Source organism: Lycorma delicatula, chromosome 13, assembly GCF_047948215.1.
Source record: "Lycorma delicatula isolate Av1 chromosome 13, ASM4794821v1, whole genome shotgun sequence".
In the NCBI taxonomy this organism is placed as follows: Eukaryota; Metazoa; Arthropoda; class Insecta; order Hemiptera; family Fulgoridae; genus Lycorma; species Lycorma delicatula.
In genome coordinates this window covers 12,920,271-12,942,586 of record NC_134467.1, presented here as the reverse complement: position 1 = coordinate 12,942,586, position 22,316 = coordinate 12,920,271, and the positions used below count along the sequence as shown (strand labels likewise).

At 34.4% G+C, this 22,316-nt stretch overlaps 1 protein-coding gene across 2 annotated transcripts in view; it reads left to right on the top strand.

Annotated features, from left to right (window-relative positions):
- Tlk (Tousled-like kinase) overlaps positions 1-22,316 on the top strand; it is a 435,474-nt gene that overhangs the window by 51,159 nt on the left and 361,999 nt on the right. For both annotated transcript variants that reach the window (XM_075381105.1, XM_075381106.1), the window contains exon 2: positions 6,352-6,415. In XM_075381105.1, the coding sequence (XP_075237220.1) occupies positions 6,385-6,415 (31 nt within the window). In that variant the 5' untranslated portion in view covers positions 6,352-6,384. The remainder of the gene's footprint in view (positions 1-6,351; positions 6,416-22,316) is intronic.

Here is a 22,316-nt window from a genome sequence, read left to right as displayed (position 1 = left end):
TTATGTCCGGCAAGTGATGTCCATGTGCGCTGTAGCTTCATCCTGCTGGAGTAACGCATTTTGAAAATCGATTCCCCGGTTTCGTAACTCAGGAATGAAAAACGTATTCAACATCGCAACGTAACGATCGGCTGTTACAGTTACGGCAGCGTCATTTTCTTTAAAAAAAAAAACGGTCCAATAACACCGACCTTTCCTATTGCACACCAGTCACCTTTGGGCTATGAAGTGGTCTCTCGTGAAGCCGATGCGGGTTTCTTTCTGCCCGATAGCGGCAATTCTGTTTGTTGACGAAGCATTCAGATGAAAACTGGTTTCGTCACTCATTAACAATAACAAATTTTCATTTTCTTCAAAAGCGGTAAGCATTTGTCGACAAAATTGTCATTGCCGCGTGAAATCTTGCTCGTTTAACTGCCGCACGACGGCTATCTTGTAAGGATGGAAATGCAGGTCTGTATGCAGAATTCGTCTTACCGTACTTGTGCTCGTTTGAAGCGCTGCTGAATGCCTCTGAATAGAGCGGCGTGGGCTTGTGACAACGGCTTCCCTTACTCGTTCGATGTTCTCCGGAGCGCTAGCGGTTCGTCGGGGACCCGGTGGTTTTTTCTTCAATATTGAACCGCTTGTTCGAAGGTTGTTTACCCGTCGCAATATTCTGTTACGAGAAGAGACGCTTGCATTACGAAGGATATTAAACTGACGGCGGAAATCTCTCTGAACGGCAGTTACGGATTCGTCATTTCGCACAAAACTGTCATACGCGTACAGGCGTTGGTCTAGCGTCCACGGTTCCATCTCGACGACTAAAATGTAAATGCTATGAACAAAGGAAACGTCAGACACCAGCCACGTGCCCCTCCCACCACGAACGCCCGAGCACAACCCACTTCAAAAGTATCCTGTTCCCGTGAATGACCCTGTATTATATTGTTGTCTGCTATTCTCACAAGGCGTCGAAGTTTTCAGTGTTTTCTTTATAGAATTTACAGTGTTCAGAAAGTAAATAGAATGAACTACAACGGATGAAAAACAAATCTGCTGGACCTGTAATGTATATGTAAAAATTTTGAATTTACATTTATTACACTTACTGAATTCTCTCAGCCGGTTGATAATGCGAGTCAGTTGTTTTACAATCAAGGCATTTTGACGAAACATAGACAATCCATCGTGTAATAACGAAATTAAGCTGAATGAAGATCGACACATTTTCAGTTGTAGAAAACGCCTTCCTGTAAATGATCATACAAAAATATGAAAGTAAACAGTGTAACGTAGCCATTTAACAATAAGTCGATACACGGTTAGCCACCGCTAGGTTAGAATTGCCTATTGTTTTACTTTTCTCTGTAATATGGTGTATAATAAAGCCACCTCGGCAAAATATGTTGTGTAGCGATCTAAATTTACCGTCTAATACAGCGGTAGATTGGAGCAATTATTTTCGGGAAATTTTTTTTGAATATTTGTGTACTAATTCGAAAAAGGTTGGAGGAGTAGGCAAAGTTGTAGAAATCGATGAAGCAAAAATCTGTAAACGAAATATAATCGCGGCACAGTTATAAATGAAAATTGGTGGAATACAACGAGACACAAAAGAAGTTTTCACGGTCCCAGTACCGACACGTTATAAGGAAATTTTGCTTCGCATTATAAAGGACTATGTGCATCCAGGTACTACAATTATTAGCGGCTGTTGGAAATCTTATGATTTTTTACAAACAGGAGGCTTCCGACACTTATCTGTGAATCGTCCATACAATTTTAGCGATTCGGACGCTGGGGCCCATAGGCAGACAATCGAACGTCAATGAAGGGAAGTAAGATTCAGTGTGCCGTGCCGCGTTACGGAAATTCCAAACAACATTTTCGCGGACGTACGGCCGAATTTTTATTTAAAAGGAAGTGTGGTGATTATAAAACACAATTTCACCGTTTATGACGAATTATAAGTGAGATACACATTGATTCGGCAATTCACGTTTGTGATGATTCTGCAAAAGTATAATCGCAAACTGATTCAGATTTCTTAAATTAATTGTTTTTATCTTTGAATATAATGTTTCATTATGATTTTTTCGTATCGGTATGCAATTTGTATTTGCGTATTTTTGTATCGCTATGTAAATTTTTATTAATTTTCTATTTTCCGATACTCAAAATACCTCATTAAATGAATAAATAATAATTTTGGATGAATTTGATATGTTTTTTGTGATTTCGGGATGAGGCACCTCAACTAAATAATTACAAAAATTTCATTTGACTATAACTCTGGAACCAATGAAAATAAGTACCACTTTATGATACGATCCAAATTTTTTGAATTTTGGGCACTTTTGGTTCAGTCGATTGCAATCAAAAAGGGAGGTGCACAGCTAGATGTTACAACAGTCCTAAATCCAAAATTTCAACTTTTTACGGCTAATCGTTTTTAAGTTATGCAAAATACATACGTACGTATAAACTTCACGCCGAAACTAGTCAAAATAGATTCAGGGATGGTCAAAATGGATATTTCCGTTGAAATCTGAATGTTGAGTACTTCCCTTTGTAGTTTCTTTCTTTTGCTGTTTACTCTCCGGGAATTACCGTTCAGGTATTACTTCAGAGGATGATATGTATGAGTGTAAATGAAGTACAGTCTTATACACTCGTCTCAGTTCGACTGTTCCTGTGTTGTGTGGTTAATTGAAACCCAACCATCAAACCACACCGGTATTCACGATTCAAATCCGTATATACTATTACTTCGTACTAGGAAGTAATTAGTTTAACATAGACATACGTTTACGTGTGTTTTGGGTTACACGAATTGCAATAAAAGTCGGAATTATAAAAATAAAAAATAAAAAATAAAAATATTTAACAGTAAAAAATAAATTTCCTGTTGAAGAAAAGCTTTTTAATTGAATAGTATTTTAGATTTTTACTTTCCCGGCAACGTAACTCTAGGCTATGCTGCAAGAAGGAAAGTATATCAATCAGTCAAGAAAGCGAATGAATTTTTTTTTCATTTTTCAATGTTTCATGACCCAGGTACTCCAAAAATAAAAATAAAATTGTGGGGGTTATGTTCGAACGGGCGGTATGCGTGTGTATTGGCGTGTTTGAAGTTTAATAACTGGATTAACCGATTTTGTTGAAATTTGCTCCTTTTTTTATTAAAAGGAGGAACTTTAAATTTTATTAAAGGACTTTTAAATTTTAAAATAAACTTTTCATTTTTTTTATTACTCTTATTAATTGAATTTGTGTGGTGTTCTATTTTAAGTCAGTGAAATTCCTATCTCCAAAGGTTCAACTAGTGATTGTTACGAATGAATAATTAATTAATTGATATAAATAATATATAGATATGAATTTACATTGAACAAGTTCAAAGTATCATAAAAATAATTTATATTATAAATAAAGACTTTTATTTATTTGATTGAACCAGCGAACAATAAAATATTTAGAATAATTAAACCTAATATATAAAATTGAACCAAGGTGGCATATTATTCGACATTTTTCTGTCTCGAGTAGGTGGAATAACTTGGCGGTTTAAATTTGTAATCGATATCTTTACTGGTTGGAAGAGTTTTTTTTAGAAGTCAATTTTCTCAAAATTGTGTAAACAAAACCACATTTTATATTAAGCTCAGTATATGCGTGCATGCATATCTAACCATTTTTAAGTCCTTGTACGAACTAAAGGCAGTATTGTGATCGCGAAAAATTCTCTCGGTTTTCAGATCTAATCAGAAATATGCACTTCGACCATCTCTGAATCCATTTTGACTAGTTTCTGCGTGACGTCTGTACGTATGTATCTCGCATAACTCAAAAACGATTAGCCGTAGGAATTTTGGATTTAGGCCTGGTGTAACGTCTAGTTGTTCACCCCTTTTTATTGCAATCGACTGGACCAGAAGTGTCCAAAAAAGCCCAAAATCCAATAAAGTTCGATTTTTGGACTTTTTCTTATGCAGTAATAAGTACTCATTGATTGCTTTTCAACAATGTATCATAAGTGGTACTTATTTTTATTGGTTCCAGAGTTACAGCGAAGTAAAATTTTAAATAATGAAATATTTGGATCTTACAAGGGAACTGTTTGTAAAAACAAGTTGTTCACCCCTTTTTATTGCAATCGACTGGACCAGAAGTGTCCAAAAAAGCCCAAAATCCAATAAAGTTCGATTTTTGGACTTTTTCTTATGCAGTAATAAGTACTCATTGATTGCTTTTCAACAATGTATCATAAGTGGTACTTATTTTTATTGGTTCCAGAGTTACAGCGAAGTAAAATTTTAAATAATGAAATATTTGGATCTTACAAGGGAACGGCACATCAAATCTGACTTCATCTCTTTTTTTTAATTCAAATATATTGATTTATTAATAATTTTCAACCTCTGTTTGTAAAAACAGTTTTACAATAAATAATAAATTCAATAATAATAACAATTTAAAAAAATCAGAAGTTAATGAAATAAAATTTTATGTACTTTTCATTTAAAATAAATGTTTATATGTAATTTAATAGGTGTACAAGGAAGTCATGTGGTGTCCACATCACATTTTAAAAAAATTTTCTTTCCTTTCTTCGGCCCATCCACTGTGTTTCGTTTTTCTGGAAATTTAAATTCATCTACTAGTTTTCTGAAAGATTGTCCGGCAAAATTTGTTTCTTTGGAAATATTTAATTATTTTAGATCATTTTCAATTTCGTTGAACCAACTTATTTCTGTTTTTCTAGTTTTCGACAAAGTTATATTTTTGTTTTGTTAATCAATTTTATATGTGACCATAAAATTTGGTTATTTTTATCTCATTATATAGTTTATTTTATGTTATTTTTTTTTAATTTTAGTAAATTTCTTCTGATTTTCTTTATTTACAAATTCTACCGTCCAGTTTTGGGCTGTAAGCGTTTTTAAAATTTCTTTCAACTTTCAAAATTTTTTCCCGAAGGAAAAAATTTTTATATATACGAGGGTTGTTTTTTTTCAAGGTCCGATCGGTCACGAAATTAAAACCACAGGGAAAATAAAAAATCTTTTTTTTGTAACAAGTACTTACATAGTTACGCTATTTCTCTACATAGTCGCCACTCCGATTTAGACATTTGTCGCAGTGTGGTACCAACTTCCCAATACCCTCGTCATAGAACGGTGCCGCCCGTGTTCCCAAGCATCTTGGGAACCCATCGCGCACACAGTTTGCGGTACCTAAGTCTCTCCCTCACAACGGTGTAGAGAGCTGACCTTGAAATTTCAGGAAACGAATCACGCGATACAGAAATTGTAAACCGACTATTTTTTTCGAATCGCCTCATCCACTCGCTCAACGAGATCATCGGTTGACACTCGCTTCCTTCCCTGACCGCCTGCATCATGAACATCTATACGTCCTGCTTTAAAGTTCCTGCACTATTGTCGCACTTTGGTGTCACTCATTGAAATTTCACCGTATTATTTATTCGTCGATGAATTTCAGCCGCATTACACCCGTCAGCCTGAAGAAATCGAATTGCCCCACACGCTTTACACTTGGCGGGAGATTCTATTGTTGTAGACATGTTTACGTGAAAGCTTTTTTTTCTTTTTCCTGTTTAGCCTCCGGTAACTACCGTTTAGATAATTCTTCAGAGGATGAATGAGGATGATATGTATGAGTGTAAATGAAGTGTAGTCTTGTACATTCTCAGTTCGACCGTTCCTGATATGTGTGGTTAATTGAAACCCAACCGCCGAAGAACACCGGTATCCACGATCTAGTATTCAAATCCGTGTAAAAATAACTGGCTTTACTGGAACTTGAACGCTGTAACTCTCGACTTCCAAATCAGCTGATTTGGGTAGACGCGTTAACTACTAGACCAACCCGGTGGGTTTTACGTGATAGCTGCGTGTTCAGAACTAAACGAAGTGACGCGTCGTGATTGAAGGCCATACTAGAGACGCTACGCAACACATATGCGCAAAGGATCATCCGATTTTTGCGCGGGTTTTTATTTCGCGACCGATCGGACCTTGAAAAAAAAATAACCCTCGTATATATATAAAAAAAATATATATGTATAAATACATGTGTGTGTGTGTGTGTGTGTGTGTGTGTGCACGTCATTTTTCATTTTATCTTCTAATTTTATCTTTTCCGATCTTTTCTGTGCTCACACTTTAGATGCCACAAACCTGTTTTTATTCTCTTTTGTTAGTTTTAATCTTCACATTTAATTTCTTTCTCTTTGTTAAATGCTTCGTTAGAAATTTCTATTTCGAATATTTTAAATAAGTTAGTTTTAAATTTGTTTATTTACTTGCTAATTCGTTTTTTTTTTGTTTTTTTTTGTTTCAGTTTGCAGATGGGTTTTAGGGAGGTACATACGGGATGACTGACACCCGTTGGATATCTTGTGGAGGTAAGTTTTTCAAAAAAAAAAAAAAAAATGTATATATATTTAGTCAATTTAAGACTTTTTATTGCGCACATATATGTATGGAGTCACGAAAATTCACGTGATACTGGAAACTGGATATTTTTCCACGTAAAAGTTTTGGTGCGATATTATAGGATACGAAATATTTAGACCATTTATTTTTAATGACAATATTTCGTGTGTTTAATACTTAAACATTTTCTTTTGAATAATTTCCCTGATCTTATATAAAAATGTTACTGTGATAACAAGAAGGCTGTAGATAATTTTCCAGCACGACTGGGTAATTCCACACTTTTCTGTAGTAGTTAGATGAAACTTAAATGCGACTTTATTAAACAAGGTTAACGGACGCGGCGGATCTATCGACTGACCTCAAAGGTCGAATGACGTAACACCTCTGGACTGTTGTATGTAAGGGGCCCCTTGGAACCGTTAATATATAAACAAAAGTGTAATAGAAGAGAAGAGTTAGTTATTACTTTTTTCTATTCAGTTATTTACAAAATAAATATAAAAACTGTTGAAATAACGGGCGATTCAAAATCGACTTCAGAAATTTAAAAGTATATAAAAATGTATATAGATAACTTACAGATTCATTTGAGGTCTCATTTCATAAAAAAACACATCGAGTTTTGAATCACGTAATTCATTTATACCGAATTCGGTCACCAGAAGTGTTGAAGGGGAAAAGAATATGTTATATACCATTTTAGGCAGGAAAAGGGACTGGTTAGGACACTGTATGAGAAGAAAGTGCTTACTAATAGATGCAGTTGAAGGATTGGTTAATGGAAAGAGAGGAACGGGAAGAAGAAGAAGATGGGATTGTGGAAAGAGGAAAATATCCGGAAACAAAAACACTTGCACAGGACAGAAACAAGTGGGGAGCAGCCGTGGCAAGAACTGCCCCGTCGGCAGAACACAATGAATGAATGAAACGAATTCGGTCACCTGTGTTGTTGAATTAAATACATTTGTTAGTACGGTACGTGCTCAAATTTGTGTGAGAAAAGTAATGAAAAGTTTTACTTACCAAAGTTTTTATTTTTTCAAACAACAATATTATTATCCCCTTCAAAGTAGTTCCTTCGGGCAGCTGTACACCGGCAGAGTCATTTCCACTCTTGGTAGCAGCGCTGGAAAGCTTCAACTGGCTTTTAACCGGTCGGTCACAGTCTTTTGAATGTTCTCCAGAGTTCCAAAATGACGTCATTTTAAGACACGTTTTAATTTCGGGAAAAGGAAAAAGTCACAAGGACACAAATCAGGTGAATTTGGGAACCACAAATCAGGGGGTTGAGGAACCGTAGCAATGCATTTTGAGGTCAAAAATTCCCCGATGGAAATGGCGTGTGACACGGGGCATTTTCACGATGAAGCATCCGGTTGTCTGCAGTGACTTGGTCTCACGCGAATCACTCTTTTCCTCGCCCTTTCGAGGACACCTTTGTAAAACAATTGGTTGACAGTTTGTCCTGAAAGAACAGATTATTTATACACGATACCCCTACTGTCAAAAAAGCAAATCGGCACGGTTTTGATCTTCGATTTGCTCATTCGACATTTTTTCGGTCGAGGAAATGACGGAGTGCGCCACTCTTCGCTTTGCCGCTTTGTTTCAGGATCGTACTCAAATATCCAGGATTCATCACCTGTGATCACAGGATTAAAGAATTCTTGGTCGTTGTCAGTCCTTTCAAGAATATCAACGCACACGTTTCTTCGATTGTAGTTTTGTTCCGTAGTGAGGTTTTTCGGCACCGATTTCGCACAAACCTTTTGCACGTCCAAATCGTTTGTCAAAATTTTACGTACGATGAAAGTATTTAAATTTAACTGTTCACTCATCATCCATCCGTATGAAACGACGGTCTGATCTCACAAAAACCCTTACACGCTCAACGTTTTCGTCAGATATTGAAGTCGACGGTCTCCCTGAGCTAGGTTGATCTTCAACGTGTTCTCGGCCTTCCAAAAATTTTGTGTGCCGGCGGAAAACTTGTGCTTTTGATAAGTAATGTTTCCCATAGGCCTGTTTCAACTTTTCAAAAGTCCCACTGGCGGATTCCCCAAGTTTAACGCAAAACTTGATTGCACAACGTCGCTCTAAATTCCAACGCTCCACTTTCGTAACGCACAACAAAAACACAACTTCACTGATGACCCTGTCAAAAATAATGTGTTGGTTGAACGGAGTTGAAACTCGTACTGAGCATGTGGAAGAGATGAACAAACCGGTCTAGCACAGACCGGTAGACAGCGTTGCCAGATCGCTCGCAGTGGTACCGATCTCATTACTGTTCTCACACACGTCGTAATTTTCCTTGAGAGCACGATAGGAAGCCTGCTAGTAGACATAGAGTTTACTCTTGGCACCAAAACTTCGTTGAGACAGTTTGTAGTGCGAAGAAATTAACTCGATGCGCATCACATGAGGATGGCATTCCACAAACTACCGTTTCGAACGAATTACATAAACGATTGCACTTGAACCCGTACAAACTAACCGTGGTTCAACTTATTACAGATGACGACAAGAATGCTCGGCTGCAGTTGAAATGATGGATAGAATTGCAGACAAAGATATATTAATGGGAAATGATATTTTTAGCGATGAATCGATGTTTTACATCAGCGGTAAGGTGAACACACATAATTGCCGAATATGGGGTAGCGAAAACCCTCGTGAAACTTTGCAGCGTGTTCGTGGTATCCCTAAGGCCAATGTTTTTTGGGATATAAGCAAACAAAGACTACGGCCCGTTCTTCCAGGAGGGAATCGTAAACGGTATCGTTTATCTGGAAATTCTTTAAAATTTTCTAATTCCTTCGTTAGACAATGACGATCAAGATGGATGCTATTACTATAAGTAAGACAGGGCACCACCTCGCTACCGCCTAGAAGTTTGATATTTTCTCGGCACCTGATTCCCAGACGGGTAGATAGGTCGTGAAGGTCCGATTGTATGGCCGTTTCGCTCCCCAAATTTGACCCCGCTAGATTTTTTCTTGTGGGGTTTCATTAAAAATCGAGTTTTTATGCACCACCTTTGGTAATTGATCTTGTTGAGCTAAGACTTCCAATTAACGCCGCACTGCAGAGGTAACGCCTGACTGGCTGATTACAGTCTGGAAATAAATCGGCTTCAGCCGGGACGTATGTCGCATTACAAATTGAATCCATATCGGACCAAAGTGAATGTCGGTTGACAAACTTGATGCGTTTTTCTATGAAATGAGAACCTCAACCGAATCTGTAAGTTTTCAATAAATTTTTACGTCCTTTTGTAGTTGTGAACTACTTTTTAAATTATCGGGTACAAAGAGTCATCAAAAACATTGTTCGTCGGGCAGATTGCTTTATCCACTCTGGCTGAGTAATTAATTATTATTAGTGTTATTTTTTCTAAAATATTTAATCATTTTGTTTTGTAATCTCAAAAATTTGGTTTCCCTTAATATTTTGTTAAAATCTGTCGCATTTGGCAATTTTTATCTTCTATGTATATAAAAATGAATGTTTTGTCCCGTATTCGTACCTATACCGTTCATCCGATTGCGATGAAACTTTGGCGAGTTGTTATGCGCACGCCCGCGAAGGTTTCTGAATTAGTTTGGACCCGCTAGGTGGTGCTGGGGTTGAGATATTTACGAAACAAACAAACAAATATACAAACAGATTTCTTCTATACGTATAAAAGGCAATGTTCGTATGCGTGTCCGTTATAGACAAAAAACTACTGGACCGATTTACGCGCGGGTTTTTACAAAATGATCCGCGTTGTCCGGAGATGTTTTAAAGCTATTGAAATCCTCCATCTAATCTGTAGAAAGAAAGTTAGGTGTATTTTGAACCGCTACTGTATTTAGAGAGTGGTTTGAATTAAATCCGATAGGTAGTGTGTGACGCTTTGACGATTGGATTTATTTGCATTCTGACTTTTGTAAAGTGAAAGGTTAAATTTCGTAAAGTTCCGTAACGTTCAGTTTTTTAATGTTTTATCAAACTTTCAATCGTGTTGATTTAATCTAGCAGTAACGAAGTATTGCCGGGTCTGCTAGTTTTTATTAAAAGTTCTAAATTCGTACATTTATATGTAGTCTCTATGGGTTTTATTCGTACCATTTTACTCGGAATCGAAAACTCTACAATTTTTGTTTAAAACTTTGTTTATTATCATTTTAATAACGATATTTTACGCTATACATAAAATAATGTGTTTTTCGAACAAACCTTTTATCTTTTACGCTAGATTTTACGAAAATTTCTAAAAATACTGTTCTGGTATCTATTCTTTCCTTTTTATTTTCAATTCTTTACGTCATATCTTGTATACCTCAAAATTTACTTCATAATTTGGTCCCAAGTTAACAGTCTGGCTGAATTTTACTGAAGGCGCACAAATCAGGGGAAATACCTTTCTCCAGTCGATACTCGTTAACAAAGTGTTCCGAATTTACGTTTATATGAACTTTTGTTTAAGTTTTTTCCACCAGAAAAAATGTCTCGATAGTTTGCTACATTATTCGTGAATCATTCTGTATATATTATTTATTATATATGTTGTTACGTGGAAATTTCGATATTTATCATAGTAATAAACACGAATTAATTGTTTAATTATTTCCTATAATTAAGGATTTTATTGCGCCGTCTCATCTTTAAATTTATTTCATTAAAGCATTAAGCGAAGCGTTTGTTAATTTTTATTTATTTAAAAGGATTTTAATGACTGTTATTAGTTATTGTGCGAACTAACAGAAAAAATTTATTGCAACCGACGCGCTATGTCTGTCGATACGATTGAAACTTTATTTATTCGCATCGATTATTTATCGGTTAAAAGTGGGGCGGTTGGTCTTAACAGTTTTATTCGCCAGTTAATTTTCTAATCTACGTATTTTTTCATTTAATTACTAATATTTTTTTATTTTAAAAACAAAAGAACTGAATATCCTTTTACTTTCCTGGCGTGATAGCTCCAGAGATGTTGCAAGATGGAAAGTATGGTAATCGTTCAAAAAATGGGATATGTTCTTTTTTTTCATTTCTCGACGTTTCATGATTCAGGAACCCCCAAAATAAAAAAAAAAACTTGGTAATTTACTTGTGTTGACTTGTCTGAAGGTTAATAACGTTTAATGGGTTAAAAAATTTTATTGAAATTTTGTACAGATTCGTATATATAGGGTAATTTGTTTTGATAAAATTTTGGGGTCAATAACTTGAGAGGTTGTGGGGTTTTTTGAGAGTCAATTTTCTCAAAAGTTTGTAAACGTAACCCCATTTTATACAAAGCACAGTGCATGCGTGCTTGCTTATCTTAACATTTTTAAACGAATTTTATCCATAAATTTTCCTTACCCAAAAATTTAAAAAATCAATTACTTGTTTATTTATTTATTGCGTATTTCTTAATCGATGGTTTTTTTAAAATGTCTTTCTAGTCGTAGTAGTTGTAGTACAAGCGGTCCAAAAAAATACTTTGGGGTGTTGGGATCGATCAAAATTTAAAAACAGGTTTTTTTTCATTTTCCTTACTTTTTTTGTTTATTTAAACTTTTAATAATAATATACAATAAATTTTCATCATAATGCAACCCCACCGGGTTGGTCTAGTGGTGAACGTCTCTTCGTAAATCAGTTGATTTCGAAGTGGAGCGTTCTGAGGTTCAAATGCTAATAAAGGCAGTTATTTTATACGGATTTGAATGCTAGATCGTGGATACCGGTGTTCTTTGGTAGTTCTTTCTTTTTTCCTGTTTAGCCTCCGGTAACTACCGTTTAGATAATTCTTCAGAGGATGATATGTATGAGTGTAAATGAAGTGTAGCCTTGTACATTCTCAGCTCGACCATTCCTGAGATGTGTGGTTAATTGAAACCCGACCGCCAAAGAACACCGGTATCCACGATCTAGTATTCAAATCCGTGTAAAAATAACTGGCTTTACTAGGATTGAACGCTGGAACTCTCGACTTCCAAATCAGCTGATTTGGGAAGACGGGTTCACCACTAGACCAACCCGGTGGGTTTCTTTCGTAGTTGGATTTCAATTAACCACACATCTCAGAAATGGTCGACCTGAGACTAGAAGATTGCACTTCACTTACACTCATACATATCATCTTCTAAAGTAATACCTGACGTTGATTCCCGGAGGCTAAACAGGAAAAAAAATTCATTCCCATCCACAAAAAAGAAATCTTTTGTAACTTTTTATTGGTTGTACATTTTTACGGTGGAATTTTTTTTAGTTTGTTGTAAACAAAAAACGTAATAAATGTTTTTTTAACGTAATAAATGTAGAAAAAAAAAATTCGTGGAAGATGATTTTGGAAATAGAAGAAAAAAATTTTTTAAATACAGAGTTTTTGAATTTTTTTGGTTTATTTAAACATGTAATGGTAGTTTTACAATAAAACTTCATCATTAATTTCTCCTCCCCTCCAAAAAAAAAAGTGTTAATTAATTTTTTTCATGTATAATTTTTCCACTAAATAAGAATAAATAATTAATGCCAGGAAAGTATTTCAACTTTGTATCCGGTTTGTTTTTTACAATTTTTAAATTAATTCGTCTTAATTCTTTGTCTGAATTACGGAGATAATTGTAAGTATATAATATCCTCTTTTAATAGGTTTCTCTAATGTCCTCTTGAAATTTAGATATATTTGGATTTGGCCGGGAGCATTAGACATGAAACCGGCGATTTTTTGGAAAAATGCGTACCATCCGATCCCGCCGTCAGTTCCCTGTTTCTTTGACAATTTCCCACTAAACAATATGATATACACATATAAAATCAACGTTTAAGCATTCTATAATCGCCCCTTTAAATTTCAGGCCTTAATGTTAATTAGCCTTGGAGATATATTGCAAATTTATCGGAAAGTACTATCCCGATTAAAGTTTAGAGGACCTTTAATTAAAGGTGAAAAAAAAAGTATTTACAGATGCATTTGGTTTCATTTGATTACATTCACTTTTCGCCGAGATATTGTATTTTAGTATATTACAAATTTTATAAACATTAATAAAAAATTAGATAAAATGTTTTTTTGATAAGAAGAGTCACATTTTTTGTCTCTTGTTTTAATCTACTTCAAGCAGACCTAGAAATCTGTGTATACTTAAAAATTAAGACACTTAGAGTTTTTGGCAAAATGTTTATGTTGTAATAAGGAAGTAATTTACAGCATCCAGTTCCGGGGGTAGTTTTTGGACAACATTAGATATTTTTTCCAAAAAATTGAAGGGTTTTGAGAAAAAAAATTAAAAATGTTACATCAGGTCGATCTTTTTTTTGCACTTTTTTGCTTATTTCACGTGAGCTAATTATAGAATCGTTATCTACAAGTCTCAATTTATAGGATAAGCAATTATCTAAAACCTTTTCCTGTGACGATGTTTCGATAAAGTTATTTCCGGCCGAAATGTATGACATTTTTTTTTTTTTCAATTTTCACCCCTTTGAGATCTAATTCATGTTACCTTTTTTTTGTTGAAAACATTAGTTTTCATATTTTGCAGTACCATATCATGTTACAGAGAGGTAAACATTTTTTCGAAATTAATGTCTAATGCCCGTGGTGTAGATTTATAGTTTTCCAGTTATTGACTGATTTAAAGGATATTTCAGTGAAATGATTTTTTCCCCGAGTTTTCAGTCCGTTGTCTAGTTAGTTGCTGTTCAGTTCTTTGCTATTTGAAGCTAATTTTTGAAATTTTGACTTTTTTTTCAGTCACTTCACTGGTTTGATGCAGCTCTCCAAGATTCTCTATCTAGTGCTAGTCGTTTCATTTCGGTATACCCCCTACATCCTATATCCGTAATAATTTATTTTACATATTCCAAACGTTGCCTGGCTGTACAATTTTTTCCTTTTATCTGTCCCTCCAATATCAAAGCGACTATTCCAGAATGCCTTAATATGTGGCGTATAAGTCTGTCTCTTCTTTTAGCTATATTTTTCCAAATGCTTCTTTCTTCATCTATTTGCTGCAGCACCTCTTAATTTGTCACTTTATCCACCATTTATTTCACTATATCCAATCTTTGATTTCCTTTATAGTTTTTATCTTCTGTACGTTCTTTATCACAAAATTGAATAAATCTGGACAACGTAATTTATCTCTTTTACTAGAGTCCGTTTAAAAATTGTTCTCTTCTTATTTATGTGAAGATTTCTAGCTTTATCGATCATGCGTAATTTTCGAATTGTCTTGTAACTTGACATTTTGAAGGTTTTCCTTTCACGTTCCCAGGGAATATAGATAGAATAGCTATATTAAAAGAGAAAGCGTGGTAATCGTGTCAAAAATGGGTACTGTGGTTTTTTTTGCAAATTTTTACGGTTTGGGATCCAACTAGTTCGTGTAGACCAATCGTTCTTAGTGCGCGATAACCCTCAAAGTGCGCGTTGGAGGCCTTCAGCGGGGGGTGGCGTAGGCCCACGGAAAATTGGGGGCGTTCAGGCGTTGGCTGATTAAAAAACAGACAAAAATTATGTTTCCCTGATATTTCAAACTAAAATTAAATACCTGCTGCACTAGTACAAAAAATTAAAGGGACACCTATATTTTATGATAAAAAATTATTGTATTCAAACTACTTTAACATTGCAACCGAGAGGCTTAGAGAGACGAATAAAAAAGAAATTTAAGTTTGAATATTCTACTTTTTGACAGTTTACTTCAGATTTCAAAAATCATCAAATAAAAAAAAAATCAATGAGAAGAAACGTTTTAAAAATTTGAAAGTTTTTCTTCACGTTTGATGGAGCGCATGGGGGAAACAAATTTTGTTCAGTAAACTGCATTAAAGTCGTTTAAGAGCTTAGGACTTTAGCTTTAATTTTTTTTTGTATTTCTATGTTTTTTGTGAACCGAAATTTTCCAGTTTAAAGAGAAAAGGCCAATTTTGTGTGTTTAATGCTGCATATCTCCCGATCTAAGCAACTTATTGTTATTGTTGACTACAGTCAAACCTTTCTAATTCGAATTTCAAGGGACCAGTATTTTTTTTTTTCGATTTAGGGAGTTTTCTGTTTAGAGAGGTAAAATAATGAAACTCAAAAATTGTATAGAAAAATTTCATAATTTCATGTTAATCTGTAATAACGTACTACAGTACTAAATTAGAAAAGACAAAAGTTGTATATTATTATGTAAAAATTAAATAGAGTATAATACCTTTTAATTATTTCTTGAAAAATAGTCTTATTTCTTTTTTTGAGTTTTCTTCTGGCAGATTTGAAAATCAACGGTATTTTCAATCTTCATTAATGCATTAAATACACCATCTTCTACGTAGCTTGAACTTTCGAAGAATGTTCGAGGGTTATATACCGCCGATTTCGCGTCTTATGCGGTAATTGTAATTTCTACTTGTTGTAAGAACAAAACGAAAGTAATGAAAAGTAGTAGAAATAACAAAGATGGACCACTGAATGTGAAGATAGGAGGAGAAAAGATTATGGAGGTAGAAGAATTTTGTTATTTGGGAAGTAGAATTACTAAAGATGGACGAAGCAGGAGCGATATAAAATGCCGAATAGCACAAGCGAAACGAGCCTTCAGTAAGAAATATAATTTGTTTACATCAAAAAATAATTTACATGTCAGGAAAAGATTTTTGAAAGTGTATGTTTGGAGTGTCGCTTTATATGGAAGTGAAACTTGGACGATCGGAGTATCTGAGAAGAAAAGATTAGAAGCTTTTGAAATGCGGTGCTATAGGAGAATGTTAAAAATCAGACGGGTGGATAAAGTGACAAATGAAGAGGTATTGCGGCAAATAGATGAAGAAAGAAGCGTTTGGAAAAATATAGTTAAAAGAAGAGACAGACTTATAGGCCACATACTAAGGCATCCTGGAATAGTCGCTTTAATATTGGAAGGACAGGTAGAAGGGAAAAATTGTGTAGGCAGGCCACGTTTGGAGTATGTAAAACAAATTGTTAGGGATGTAGGATGTAGAGGGTATACTGAAATGAAACGACTAGCACTAGATAGGGAATCTTGGAGAGCTGCATCAAACCAGTCAAATGACTGAAGACAAAAAAAATCAGAAGGTATTAATGAAATAACATTTTATGTATTTCACATTTAAAAAAAAAAATGTGTATATGTAATTTAGTAGGTGTACAAGGAAGTCATATGGTATATCCAATGCGGTAATGGCGTATATATATATTTTTTTCAATTATATGACCAGTGGAAATATTATAAAATTGTTCATAGTCTGTTGTTTTTTTCATTTTATATTAATCTGAAAAAGATAGAATTTAAGGAAGAAAGCGTATATATATTTTTATCTTTTTTTTTAATGAAAAAGGTATATGCTTGTACGTAGACATTTTTTTTTGTGTTTAAAAAACAAATTAAAAACTCATTAATTTTTTTTTTTAAATGCCTTGGTGAGGCAGTATTTTTTAATTGTTAAATGGAATCTTGTTTATAAGTAGTAATACGAATGTTATCTCTTAGCATTTAAAAAATACGCGACAGCTTGGTAACAAATTGTTAATAATGGTATATTAATATATTGCTGTTTAGTTTGCGCTCGCTCGTAGGAGTTGATAGAGAAGTGTGTGTGTGTGTGTGTGTGTGTGTGTGCGTGTGTGTGTGTGACGTATTTATTACTTCAGCTTCAAATTTTGCATATTTTTTTTACTAAGTAGTTAATAGTGTGTAATGTAAAATAGGCTGTTATGTGTAGTAGTGTGTATGTGTGTTGCTTGTTAGCGACGATTCGTTTAGGAGGCAGTGGAAAAATTTCCGCCGTTGTAAGCTAATATATTAATATACTTCTTGATTGTTAATACTGCATTGTATTATTCCGTTGTAGATATTTCATATGTGTAAATTTGGCAACAGCGGGTTTTTTTTCTTTTTTTTTTTCACTTTAATAATAAAATTGATAAGAATACACGTTTGTTTGATAATTTAAATTAATATGTTAGTTTTTTTCCCTACGCACTAGTAAACACACGCATACATTCATATATATATATATATATATATATATATATATATATATATAAATGAAAAAGTTGACGTGGGAAAATATCCCTATTTTTTCCCTCTTCCGTCATGTTGTGTTTTTCAATAAAAATGTATTATATCTTAACAACCGATGGGTATAGTTTAATGTAAGTTTTATATATACAATGTACAACATCTTCTTCTACGTACTGAATAGGTTTGTCAATTTTATCTCTGATAATTTCAAAATGGCGGCCGTTAAAATTGTTTAATCGTTAATATAGTTCCGTAAATATTAGTTTTATCAAATTATATTTTATTAGGTAAATTGTTAAGAATTTTATTGGGAACAAAATGAGACGTTATTTGTTCTAATCTCTTGATAAACAGTTTAGATATGACTGAAATGTTTGAAGTTGATGGAATGCTCCTGGATTATTTAGAATAAAATTTAATTTTTTGTAATTGCTTCTTATTTATGTAAATTATTAGAAAGTAAAACGATAGGAGGCAAGATATTCGTGTAATATAAATCGCCTTTGCTTATGTACTCTTATATAGCCGTTTGATTTTTTGTAAAAATTATAAACGATGTGTGTTTTATTATACAGGGTTATCATAAAAGAATGGTGCGGTTTTGAATATGGTTTAAATTAAAACAGAATTACTTAGTTACAGTTTATGTTTTTTATTTTTCAAATTTGTCGTCTCAAACATTTATTTACACATAAATAATAAATTTCAATATGTGCCCCCTTAGTCGCTACAAATGTCCAAACGATACTCGACTTCTCTCCAAACATTTTTTCGTTAATGGTTGTCATCGCTTCATTAATCCTGTTTTTTAAGCGGTTTAGGTCGAGAATTTTTTCTGTATAAACAACGCTTTTGATGTACCCCCACAAGAAAAAATCGCAAGGTGTCAGGTCTGGACTCCTTGAAGGCCAAAGTACGGGTCCTTGCCGGCCTATGCATCGATCTCCAAATTTTTCGTTCAAAGCGTCCGTGACCGATGCGTTGAAGTGCGGGGGAGTACCGTCTTGTTGGAAATGAAGTCGATGAATGTTTTCGAGTTCATCCGGCTGAGGAAAGCAATAATCGGTTGACATGTCAAGATACGCAACTTTATTGTTTTTTCGGCAAAGAAGAAAGGCCCTATTACACGATTTTTCATCGCACCACACCAAACATTAACTTTAGGCGAATCGCGTTGTTTCTCTATAATTGCGTGTGGGTTTTCAGAGCCCCGTATTCGTGAATTGTGCCTGTTAACACATCCGTTCACATGGAATGTAGCTTCGTCTGTAAAAATTATATCGTCTAAAAACGATTCGTTTTCAGTTATTCTGTCCGACATTTCAACGGCGAAATCGTAACGTTTTACACCATCATCGGGTTTCAATTCCTGCAGTATCTGGATTTTATAAGCGTGTAATTTGAGGTTTTTTACGTAAAACTTTGTGAACCGTTGATTTTGGAATACCTAATTCGACGCTTCGACGTGGGATGGACTTCCCAGGACTTCTAATCGCCGATCGTCTAATTAGTTCAACCGTTTCGTCCGGTACACTCGGTCTGCCGGTTGATTTCTGTTTTTTCACCGATCCGGTTTCTTCGAATTGTTTGAACGGACGTGTTATGTTATTTTTGTGCGGCGGATCTCTTCCGAATTCACGTCGAAACGCACGTTGAACTAAAATTACGGATTTTAATTCGGCCATCAATAAAACACACTTTGCTTTGTCTTTATCCGAGAACATAGTAACTCGCTAAACTCACCGCAACAACAATACAAGAACTGACGTTTCGGCTACAACTGCTGATAAACAAACTTTTGGGTTGTAGGCTTTCAGGGATATCAATATAACACATCTAGAAATTTTCCTACAATCTTCGTATGAATTACTGAAACCGCACCATTCTTTTATGATAACCCTGTATTTCAATATTGCATTTTACTTAAAATCAATTACTTTTAGTTTAACGAATCCGGAGTTGAAAACTAGTCGTTCGTATGAAATAACAAATAAAATATCGGGCTGGTCGTTTAATTGTTATTTTATCTTTTTGTAAAATGCTTCCGGTCTGTTTTTATACATATCGGGTGACTGAAAAGTAACTTCTTCTTCTTCTTTCACCGGCGCTACAGTCCAATGTGACTGTATGTTAAAGGCAGGTTTAATAATAAACGATAGGCGGTTTAGTTGTTTTTGACGTAATTCTGATTGCGTTTTATTATTTTTGAGAATCAAGTTGTGTATTGTAGCCTCCGGTAATTACCGTTTAGATAATTCTTCAGAGGATGAACGAGGATGATATGTATGAGTGTAAATGAAGTGTAGTCTTGTACAGTCTCAGGTTGACCATTCCTGAGATGTGTAGTTAATTGAAACCCAACCGTTAAAGAACACAGGTATCCACGATCTAGTATTCAAATCCGTGTAAAAATAACTGGCTTTACTAGGATTGAACGCTGGAACTCTCGACTTCCAAATCAGCTGATTTGGGAAGACGCGTTCACCACTAGACCAACCCGGTAGCGACCGCTTGTCTGATTTTTACGATTCAAACGGCATACGTATCAGCAGGTCGAGCGCTAACTTTTTAACGTATCGTGTATACTTGATCGACCGGAGATTGGTTATCCTGAAATTAAATCGTTTAACCCTGTGTTTTCATCGGACTCACCTACTGTTAAACGTACTTATACCGATCTTTCGCTAAATACGCTCAAACCTGTGCGCTTGCGCCGATGTAAAAAAAAAAAACTTATAAAGATCGAAAAGTAAAAAAGTTTTAAAACCTCGCTGTTAAATTAAATGGACTAAACGGTAAAAAATAATTTTAGGACCGTATCTCACAACGGATTTGACAACAAGCGTTCATGTTGCCATAAAGAGTGCTTAAAGATGGTGGTTCATGATTCATCAAGAAAAAATTGGGAAAAATATCAAATCTTTAATTTGAAGTTATGACGTTCACATAATCGTACATATCACCATCAAAACTTTTCAAATCCATTCTGAGATACGGTCTTACAATTTTTACGTTTTTGTGGGTTTAGTTTTTTTTTTTTCTTTTTTGCTTGATGAATTCATCACTGAAGCTTGAGTGTGGGTTATGTAAATGTTGCGTATAAAAAATGGCGTGTCTGACCGGTGTTTTAAACATATTTTTTATTTATTTAAGCGATCGTTTTTTCTTCATAAAATTATAAACTATAACCGAAAAGTAGGCACCGGAATGTACCGATCGCTAGCGGAAAATCTCGATTCGTCAGTATCAATTTCTAATTTAACTTTCGTTATATCAATTTTCACCGTTGAAAAAAACATATTTTTACAAAGCGGTAATCAATTTTAGACATTAACTATCCCGTTCCGAGATGCCGCCTGACAGGGCCTAACTATGTAGGCGTGTTGCAGTCACGCCCTACAGCTAGTAAAATTATATAAAACGAAACGAAGAATTTTGTATTTATATTAAAAAAAATTCTTCGTATTTTTATGTCTTTGAATTACCCCCCCCCCACCAAAATGACGGTTGATGTTATTTTCTTTGTATTATTTTTGTTGTGTTACTTATAGTATATTAATTTTTGCAACGGACATTTTTTATTGGTTAAATGAATGAATATGGGTGCGCCTTGTGGTCTGGTGTTTCAAATTGATGGAATTTGAAGTTTTTTCTTGGTGGGGGGTGGTTGAGAATGGTAGGGAGGGATTAGTTGGAGAAATTGATGTGTTTTACTTATACCGGCTAGTTGTATTCGTGTTATGGTATAACATTAAAAGACAGGAATATATATATATATATATATATATATATATATACACAGTAAGTTATGTATCTAGGAGTATTACAGCAATTGCTAGGTGGTGTTTAGCTAGCTGTAGAATGTTACGTTTACGAACTAACTACGTTCCAATGAACTAACTTGACCCTGCAACATCGTCGCAACAGCCTTATACATCCATCGCTTTCGTATTCTTCTTCATCTCAAACTTCTCTTGTATTTCATTTTGTTTTCTGTTTTATTCTATACTCTTCAGTTATGCTACTCCTTAATTCGTTATTTCCCTCCCCCCTCCTATCAGGCTATGTTTTTTGTCTCTCACCTCACCCCGCTATCGTTTTTTCCCTCTTATATTTCCTTTGCTTTGTCTTTCTCTTCTTATTATAGGTTTTCTTTTTATTTATTTATTTTCTGGTGTACGTGTTTTTTATTTACCTCTTTGTTTTAAGTTGACCGCCGATAACTTGTTCTTTGTATGTGGATAGGGTATGTATGTGTTCGCAATGTATTTATGTGTGTGTGTGTATGTGAAATGCAAGCTGAACCATCCCTCCGGTTATCAGATAATATTTATTACCCGGAAGCGAACCCCCCCCTTAATCAAAATTTCTCCTCTTCAAAATAAAAATTCATACTAATATTTTTTTTGTTTGCTTTATTTCTTGTTCCCGTATGTTTTTTTTTTTTTTTTACTCGAATTATAAAAAAGTAAAAAAAACTAAAGGCCAATGGTTCACACTAGTCCAAGTAGACGTAAAAGAACTGAAGAAATTATAAGTGAAAGAGAAATTTTAAACAGAATAATAAAAACTATGAAAATGAAAGGTTTTTAGAAGCGCCAAAACGCAAGAACAACACTGCTGAACTTTCTAAAGAACGAAGGAAACAGATATGAGAAAGATTAAAGAGTGACTAGGTTGGTAGAAAAATAGAAAAAAGAAACGACCGCAAATAAATAAATGATGTAATGTGTTCCAGGGTGAACTGACGGGGAGAAAAAAGTAAATTTTATAAAAGGAAATTGTCTATAAAAGATGAAAAAAGGAATAATTTTCTTTTTGAATCAAAAGAAAAAAATGTTTTTGTCAAATT